Source organism: Barbus barbus, assembly GCF_936440315.1.
Source record: "Barbus barbus genome assembly, chromosome: 19".
In the NCBI taxonomy this organism is placed as follows: domain Eukaryota; kingdom Metazoa; phylum Chordata; class Actinopteri; order Cypriniformes; family Cyprinidae; genus Barbus; species Barbus barbus.
In genome coordinates, this window is record NC_136747.1 from 2772336 (window position 1) to 2782435 (window position 10100).

The 10100-nt window shown below is 45.1% G+C and overlaps 1 protein-coding gene across 1 annotated transcript; it reads right to left on the reverse strand.

Annotated features, from left to right (window-relative positions):
* Window positions 1-1405: 1405 nt before the first annotated feature.
* Window positions 1406-5257, reverse strand: LOC306885303 (tripartite motif-containing protein 16-like; the record flags this gene model as incomplete). The annotated part of the gene is made up of 8 exons (XM_079441738.1): window positions 1406-1926; window positions 3433-3480; window positions 3812-3859; window positions 3947-4085; window positions 4325-4405; window positions 4520-4615; window positions 4973-5137; window positions 5186-5257. The coding sequence occupies 8 exons, from the start codon at window positions 5255-5257 to the stop codon at window positions 1406-1408; spliced, it is 1170 nt and encodes a 389-aa protein (XP_079297864.1).
* Between the last annotated feature and the right edge of the window lie 4843 nt (window positions 5258-10100).

Below are 10100 nucleotides of genomic sequence, written 5' to 3' on the forward strand. Positions count from 1 at the left end.
GATATTTTAGGCAATGTAGAAATCCTGGCCAGTACATGTCCGGGAAAAATGGCACATATGGTCACCCTACAGAAACAGATATATGCCAAATATATAATATTATATAGGTTTCAGTCAATCATGAGGAATTCTGAATGCAAAGTGATTCATAGAAAGTGTGGCCGTGATTAGATCAGTTAAGTTTATCCATTGTAATGCAAATCATGGTATTTAGGCAATTCCTATGTAATTTCCATATAATGACAATAGTTTGTGAATATTTTTTTTTTTTATTAACAGCACTCAGTGGGAGCATAAATTGCCCACAAAAGTTGTTTGCACTGCACTCTTTCGCCGCTTGATCTTTCGTTTAGGCGCATTGATCCATTAAATCACTTATTACACAAAACCATGATCCACACTCGCATGAAATACTCTTTTCTTTTTGTTTTATTCAACATTTTATCACCAATAGGACAAGGACACATACGTTTCGGCTCAAAGGCCTTCTTCGGTGTGTATAAATTGCATAAATTGACCCTGAATTGGCAACAATGTCAACCGTGTTAATCCTTGTCAACTGTGTTACAGCTGATGGGTAACACAGTTGACATTTTGGCCATTTTAGGGAATTGTGCAAACTGCTGACCTTGGACTAGTAAGTACATGACCTTGATTAACTTATGTTTTGATATTCTTTCTCTACATATTTATATCAATTACGAGCTTATTTGTGGAGCGATCTGGATCCGCTGTTTGTCTCATTTTATAAATCAAATGACATCTCTGGGAAAATGTATGTTAAATGACTACAAAAGCACAAAACCGTGCAGCACCAAAAGTGGCAATAATGGTAATCAGTAAATTCACTTATATTTATGTATGATATATACACCGTTTACTATTTGATGAAACCCTCATAGTTCCTGAAGCCCAAGTGCCACCTATCGGCCTATTGTGTGAAGTGTAGGCTGGAGAAATGGTGACATGAAAGGACTTTATTATACGGAGTGTCTATTCATACTAAGAGCAAATAGCCCGCCTTGTTGGCAAAGACTATTTACATATTTATTAAAACTATAATTTACACTCAGTACGTTATTATCTCGTACTGTTTTATAATGTACTACAATACTGAGGTGCAGATAATTGCCACTATTTGCAATAAGTAGCCTAGTATAAACAGCAGAAAATCTTGCTATTTTAACATAATATCTGAAATCATGAAAACATGTAATATGGATGTAAAATAAACTGCATATGTCAGTATACTGGACATTTAAGTTTTACTCAAAATTGTTACATTAAAATCTACAAAGTTTACACAAGTTGTTTTCTCAAATTTTATAACAGTAAGACAAAAATATTCAGGTAAAACGTGGCATAATAAAATCTTACTTTTCAGACAGTTTGAGAGATGAGGAAACTATATCAGTTTCACTGATGATTTACGACAAACAGTAAACCCAGGATAGAGCGTCTGAGTGAATGTGGTCTGGACTGAGTGGATGAGGTTCATTGTGTCAGAGACGCTGTAGAAGGACAGAGTTCCTGCACTGAGATCCACATACACTCCTATTCTCCTGCAGCTGGAGGGAACAGGGAGTTCAGTCTGATTGTTATTGTGACAGAATGAGAAACTGGAGGGAGAGCAGTACAATCTCCAGGACTGATCATTACGTCCAAACACACACTCATAACCAGATCCCTTCCTGCTGATGCTCTTATATGACACTGATATACACACATTACTCCCACTCCACTCAATCTCCCAGTAACAGCGTCCACTCACACTCTCTCTACACAACACCTGAGAATAACTATCAAATCTGTCTGGATGATCAGGATACGGCTGAGGTGTCTCAGTGTAAGTCACCACTCTGTTCTCTTCAGACAGACGGAGGAGTTTATATGCAGTGTTTGGATCCAGAGTGAACTGATGGGAATCTGATGAAGAAAAACACATAAAACTAACTGTAATCAGTGGTTGTTAAAGTTAAACTGTAAAAAACTCTTTGCTCAGACTGAAAAAGTAATTTTTTTTGAAAATGGATTCATTTTATTTGGTTATGCTTTTCTTTTCTTTTACATGAACACAAATGCTCACACATTCACATGCAGGTCTACAATTCACACACAAGCACAGAAAGCTGCAGATATCTGGACAGAACAGACAAACAAGTCAAGCTGCATTTTCAGAAAAGTACTGGATTTGTTGTATTGTTGCTATGATGATCAGTCAGTATTAAAGTATGAATGAACTATTGGGCAGCACGGGGCACAAAGTAACACAGGGTCAGCCTCAGAAGTCACTCCCACGGAAACTTTTCTAGAAACACTTCAGGAATGTCGAAGTCGTCATCTGACTGGTTGAATTAAACCGGATTTCCGGGAGACGCGAGTGTCGCGTTTATTTTCGGTCCGCCGGGAAACAAAGATGCCGTGGCGCCAAACTCGCTCAAGAAAGAAGAAAGCTGTGGTGTTTACAAATGAGACGACGAGCGCTTATCAGGGTCAACTAAACGCTGGATTTTCAAAAGTATGTGAAATATTTAAAGTTCGCGGCATAGAATCGTTTAAATACATCGAGAGTTTCACACAAAACTGTTATTGTGGCGACATTTCCACGCCCCGAAACGAAACGAACTGTGTTTGGTTGTTTGACATGTCGGTCAAACGGCCTCATGGGCGGGGCTTGGCCAATGAAGGTCTGGCTACGAACCCCATGTGAATTTACACAATTTGAGAAAGTTAAAAAGTGTTACTCTGTGCCCCGCTCTCCTCTATTGGATATCAATTTATTATCACGTTATTTATTTGTATGTTGGTTTGTAGTGATTTTAAGAAAGTAACTTAAAATTAAATGAGTGTTAATCAGTATTGCAGTACATTATGAAACAGTATGCAATAATAACGTACTGAGAATAAATTATAATTTTGATTCAAATTATTGAATGAATGACACCTTATTGAGACAATAAAGCCCTTCTTACACCTAAACTAACCCTACCTGATACTTTATTTTCAACTTTTCGATTATTTCCTTCATTTTTATTGAAAATAAACGTCTTTCTGATGTGATATGAGATTTGAAAAGGGAGAAAAGAAAGTTCAGCAAAAGACAGATTCAAACGCGGGTCGATGGCATCAAAAATGGCCCGTGATTTACCACCAATGCCACGTGAGCTGTTGTCAGAAGATCATGTTTTGTAATGTTGTCCAGCTCAACCAAACGTTGGCTGGCGGAGTTACTGTAAATAGCCTCCAAGAAGGCAGAGTAAGCTGTAAGTAAGTTGATTCGAACCTTAGGGAAGTAAACTGCAATATTCTGTAATAAATTTGCCTAAACTGCACATGATTAATAAAAACACTGATAATGTTTTCTGTCACTTTAAACTAAACTTACTAGATGAAGTATCTCAGTGTGTGTTATTGTGTTTGTTAGTGACTTACATTGTAGGAAGTCCTCTCTGGTCCTGGGAACAATGTTACTGTGAGTGACTGAGAAAATAACAGATATAAACACAGAGAGAAAACGATGCCTGTATCCATTCCTCAGACATTTCTAACATTTTCATGATAATATTAGATGCTGTTTGTCTCATTACAGACATATTTACTAGATGAAGGACTAAATAAATCCTTAACCCTTAATCCACCCCATGCCTAGACTTAGCAACTACCTCACTAACTATTAATAAGCAGCAAATATATGAGTTTATTGAAGGAAATGTTGTAGTTAATAGTTAGTTAATAGTGAGAATTGGTGTTTGACCAAAATTAGAAAGTAAACTTTTTTATTGTGTAAATGTTCTTGACTTAAGTGACTTACACTGTAGGAAGTCCTCTCTGGTCCTGGGAACAACGTTACTGTGAGTGACTGTGGGAATCAACAGACGTGAATAGATTAAAACACAGGCAAACCTTAGACCTAAAGACTGTTTTCAGAGAGCAGATAAATCTTTACCCAATATCTTTTTTATCTCCACTGTGCAGAAATCCTCCAGTTTGTGTCTCAGCTGACAGACAGTTTCTTTCACATCTTCAAACGAAAAGAGCAAACTGACAGAGATGTTGTCTGTAGATTCAGGAGGAGCTGAGAGAGACTGAAGACTCAGAAAAACAATATAAATGACTCAAAGACCTCATTATCTCACACTGTCCTCAATAACCTGCACTACAGTTAGGCTACCTGCAGGAAATGGATGTGATCGTCTGTGTGTGAAAGCTGCTCCAGCTCAGTGTTTCTCTTCTTCAGATCATCAATCTCCTGCTCCAGTCGCTCCATTTGTCCTTCAGCTCGACTCACTGCAGTCTTTTCCTGATCTCTGATCCGCTGTGTCACGTCAGAGCGGCTTCTCTCAATGGAGCGGATGAGCTCAGTAAAGATCCTCTCACTGTCCTCCACTGCTGTCTGTGCAGAGCGCTGTTAGACACACATCACAATCAGCTCTTACTGCTTCCTCACAGCCTGAGAGCCACAGCGGCTTCAGTGGGACTGAAAGAGGAGACTCAAACTTCTCTTCTTCTCCAAACTCACCTTATTAGACTCCACAGCCGCTCTCAGCTGCTCAAGATCTTTCTGTCTCTGCTGGATTCTCTGCTGGATTTCACTCTGTGTCTCCTTCAAGTGTTTCTGCAGGAGAAATTAAAAGCAAACCCAAGACTTATTACATAAAACTATCACAAATTCATCATGTAAAAAGGTGCCTGTTTTCTTCTTTACAGCGTTTCTCAAGAGTTGTAAGATCATTATATGAATTTAGGTTAGACATGAAGTCCTTTCACATGAAGGGGACATATATGATTATTACTGAGCAGAGAACTTGAGCAATGTTACAAAAATTAGCAAAGTTCAACTCCTGCTCAAATGCACAGAGCTGTCGTGTAGTAACACTCAATCGGAGAGTAGATCACATGATGCACCATGATACAGCTGGATACTGCAGTGAGGAGAAACACTTGAAGTGTCAGAATTCATTTCAGTTCATACCTCTTTCTCTTTTCTCTCTGCTGCAGTTGATACAGTCTCATGGTTTTGATGTTCATCCATTGCACACAGCATGCAAACACACTGCTGGTCAGTACGACAGAAAACCTCCAGAAGCTTATCGTGTTGATGGCAGATCAACGCTTTGTGTCTCTTTCCTGAGCGAAACTCCTCATGATGCTCAAAATGAGTTTGACAGTAAGACTCCAGACACACCAGACAGGACTTGATGTGACGGATGTGGTCTATCTCCTCCACTCTACGGTCTTGGACGAACACCACCGGCATCCGATAAGACACCGTTCTGTACGACGGACTCAAGCTCTGTCCGAAACCCCCCTCTCCAATAAATGCTCGGACACAATGCTGGCTGGTGTAATCTTTCTTGTTCTTTACTGCAGGCTGTAAAATGAAATAAAACAACCTTTTAGTGGTTGCTTTGCTGCAGGCATAAGTGACCCACAGCGTGCAGTACACATTGCAACTCAGTGTTGCGCTAGTGACTTTTGATGTTACTAAATCTTATGTTGGTAAAATTAGTTTTTCATCATACCTCAAGAGTAATAATAGAGCTATTCTTACTCTTTTCCAAAGAGAAATTGTTACTGTACCTTATATTTAGTCTCACTGGGTCTCCTTATTAAATGGAAAATTGATTTGCTGGAGGAAAGTGTGGTTGTTACCACAAAAATATCATATTAGAAAAAAGGTTAAAGAAATTTTTTATAAACTTATTCACAGATTGTATCCAGAAAATCATTATTTACAAAAATTTAAAAAAGGAATAAAGGTAAATTGTACTTTTTGTAATGAATATGAGGAAACGTGTTGGCTTTACTGAGTATCCTGACCAAGAGGAACAGTACTTTTACTTAATGAATTAACTTATTCTGTTGACCAAATTTCACATTCATAAGTGTAAATTTACCAATAAAAAACATAATTTTATGGTTTTGTTAACTGAAATATGTATTTATATTGACAGTATCAGAGACTCTGTGAATAAGAAAGCTGTAAGAACTTTGAAAATGTGAAATTTACAATTTACTTATTTGATTTTATATATGCGTGTATATATGTATTTCTTGATTTTTTTTGTTTTTTTTTTAAGTTTAATACTTTCCTCCCCCTGGCAACTGTTTTGTTTGTTGTAATTTGTCTTTCTGTTCCTTTTTTTTATTATTTTGTTTCTTGATAACATGTTGTATGTTATAGTTCTTCAAATGAAAAAAAAAATAATAATAAAAAAACAAAAAAACAAAACTCAGTATTGCGTCATAAGAGCAATAACAACGCAACACGCGACCACAGTTTACACATAACAATAGTAATAATAAACAAAAACATACCAATAGACATACCTGTAAAATGAAATAAAACACCCTTTAAGTGGTTGCTTTGCTGCAGGCATAAGTGACCTAAATAAAATGTAAAATAAAATTAACATGGTGGCCTTGCTAACGAGAGTTCACAAACGGCCAATTAACTTATAAAATATATGTTCATAGTCAAATAAAATGGTCAAAATATTACCCTAACTAAAACATAAACATCAAATACTTGAAAACTTAACTTATTTTGCCTTATAATCGAATATATATAACTAAATTGAGACGGAGCATAAGCATACCCACCCACAGCGTGCAGTACACAACTGCTGTGTTGCGTCATCTCCTGTCTTACCGAACATTACAACATCTGTACTGCAGTTCCCTATCTGTCGGTCACTACGAGTTATGTCGTGACGACATTAGGGGATTTACTTGGAAGCCCCGACTGCCTCTGATAAGAGAAAACGCCAATGAAATTTGGCTAGTGGATTTTGCATACCTGAGCCACTCCCCGTGCATACGGGTATAAAAGGGCGACAGGTGCATCCACTCATCAGATTTTTGCTTCGGAGCCGAGTGGATGAGAAGTCTTGAAACAGATCAGATCTCCACAAAGCCGTCTGCCTCGAAGTTTGTTCCTGAGTGGCGTTACGGTGCAGACAGCGGTGTCCCTGCAGCAGCGATTCCCCTGGGCAATTCACCTGAAATAGCAAATTTCTAAAACACTGGGCGGTTCGCGTCTTTTTAAAGATGCCGTTCCGTCCGTGTTCTCTTGGTTGCGGTCGCTTCCTGTCCTCGGATGACGGTCACGAGCGTTGTCTTCAGTGTCTGGGCATCCAGCACGCTGAAGATGCGTTTGTGGATGAGTCATGCGCCTGTTGTGGGCGTATGTACATGGCAACGCTGCGATCTCGCCTTTCCTTTCTGAAAGGATTGGCACCCTCTGCCGCCACCCGTCCCGGTCTCTCTGGCTCGAGCAGAGGACCGCCGGCTGGCGCTCTGGGAGATCTGAGGGTGACAGTAAGAGCTTCTCCGCCGGGCACGTCCCCGCGGACCTCTTACTCCTCCCGCAGCGCTTGTTCCGTCCGGTTCCCGAGTGATTTCGCTGGTTCGCCTCACGGGGCCGCCAGCATTTCATTCGGTGCGCCGCCCGAGGATCAGATGTCGATCGCGGCATCGGGGGATGGGCTTTCGTCCTCTGAGGATGAACGATCGGCGGGGCTGCCCCCCTAGGGTGTTGTCGCCACTGCTGATCCGGACCCAGAGCTGACGGCCATGCTTGCCCGGGCAGCCGTGAGTATCGGGCTGGAGGTCAACAGACCGCCCAGTCCTGAGCCTTCGCGGCTGGATGATTGGTTCATCGGCGCAAAACGCGACCAGCGGCCGCACTTTGCCCCGGTGCCTTTCTTCCCGAAGGTGCATGAGGAGCTGACGAAGTCGTGGACGGCCCCTTTCTCGGCCAGAAGCCGCTCATCTCCCTCCTCCGTCCTCACTACCCTCGATGGCGGGGCGGCCAGGGGGTACGTGGATATTCCCCAGGTGGAGAGAGCGGTTGCGGTGCACCTGTGCCCGCAAAACGCCGCCACCTGGAGGAATCGTCCGCGTCTCCCGTCCAAAGCCTGAAAGCTGACGGCCGCACTTGCCGCCAAGGCTTACAGCGCTGCGGGCCATGCCTCTGCCCTGCATGCCATGGCCATCCTGCAAGTTCACCAGGCCAAGGCACTGAAACAAATGCACGAGGGTAGTCCCGACCCGGGGTTGATGCAGGAGCTGCGCACGGCGACTGACTTCGCTCTCCGGGCGACGAAAGTCACGGCGCGGTCCCTCGGGAAGGCGATGTCCACGTTAGTGGTCCAAGAGCGCCATCTCTGGCTCAATCTGGCCGAGATGAAGGACGTCGACAAAGTACGCTTTCTCGACGCCTCCATCTCCCAGACGGGGCTATTTGGCGACACTGTCGAGGGTTTTGCCCAGCAATTCTTGGCAGTACAAAAGCAGACGGAGGCAATTCAGCACATCCTCCCTAAACGGCGGGATGCTCCAGCTGCCACCCCTGGCCCAAGGGCCAGGCCCCAGTCTGCTGGTCGCCGTGGGCGCCCTCCTGCGTCCTCCAGAGCTGCTCCGCCCCGTGCTGAGTCGTCACCTAGGCCGGTGCGTCGAGCCTCTCGCAGGAGTGCGGCGCCCCCTGCGCCTCAGCCGGCCGCCAAGTCCTCCAGGAAGACGACAAAGCGGCCCTGACGCGCACAACCCGGAGATGGAGGAATTTGCTCTTTCCCAGGAGACGACGAGGCTAGCGTCGCTCCTTCCCCCGGAGGAGGGCTGGGTGGAGAATCCTGTGTTTTATTTTGTTTCTGTTCCGCCACTGGCTCAAGGGCCAGTGGTACCCACATTGTCAAAGAAAGAGCAATTTCCCTTTCCTCCGGGTTCCCAGGTCTGCGGGCTGACAGTGTGCGACGCACTGCCTCCTCACTCTCACCCGAGACCCATATTGCCAGTGGCCAAGAGAGTGCGGTCTGGGGACGCGATGCCTCCCCGCGCACCTCTAGCCAGTCCCCCCGGGGACTTAGGGAGTTTTGTGGGGATGAGTCAGAACGCACCGCCTTCTGTTCCATCCAACCTTACTCCCCCTCGCTGCACCACTGCGGGCACGTCGATTGTGCCTTTGGTGCCACTTGCACGGTATCTGGGGGCGTGGCTTGCGCTACCCAGCCCGTCTCGCTGGCTCATTCGCACAGTTCGACTCGGCTATGCGATTCAGTTCGCCAGGCGGCCTCCCAGGTTCAGTGGCATCCTCGAGACTTCGGTGGCAGTCCGAGATGCACCTGTCCTGCGCGAGGAGATTGCTGTCCTTCTGGCAAAGGTTGCAATCGAGCCGGTCCCTCCAGCCGAGATGAGGCAGGGGTTTTACAGCCCCTACTTCATCGTGCCCAAGAAAGGCGGTGGCCTCCGGCCAATACTGGACCTGCGAGTCTTGAATCGGGCCCTACACAAGCTCCCGTTCAAGATGTTGACACAGAAGCGCATCGTCAAATGCGTTCAGTCCGCGGATTGGTTTGCAGCGATCGACCTGAACGACGCTTACTTTCATGTCTCGATTCTCCCTCGACACAGGCCGTTCCTACGGTTTGCGTTCGAGGGGCGGGCATGGCAGTACAGGGTCCTCCCCTTCGGGCTCTCCCTGTCTTCCCGTGCCTTCACGAAGATGGTGGAGGGCGCCCTTGCCCCGTTACGGGAAGTGGGCGTCAGGATCCTCAACTATCTCGACGATTGGCTCATCCTGGCCCGGTCGCGAGAACAGTTGTGTGGTCACAGGGACCTGGTGCTCCGGCACCTCAGCCAGTTGGGGCTTCGGGTCAACTGGGAAAAGAGCAAGCTCTCCCCTGTGCAGAGAATCTCTTTTCTCGGTGTGGAGTTAGACTCCGTGAGTATGACGGCACGTCTCACGGACGAGCGTGCCCAATCAGTGCTGAACTGCCTGAGTTCCTTCAGAGGCAGGACAGTGGTTCGGCTGAAACAGTTTCAGCAGCTCCTGGGGCATATGGCATCCGTAGCCGCAGTCACGCCGCTCGGGTTGCTTCATATGAGACCACTTCAGCACTGGTTACACTCACGGGTCCCAAGATGGGCATGGCGCCGCGGGACACGTTGTGTGACCATCACGCAATCGTGTCGCCGCTCTTTCAGCCCCTGGTCGGACCTTGCCTTCCTACGGGCCGGGGTGCCCTTAGGACAAGTGTCCCGGCATGTTGTTGTCACAACAGATGCCTCCAGCATGGGCTGGGGCGCTACATGCAACGGGC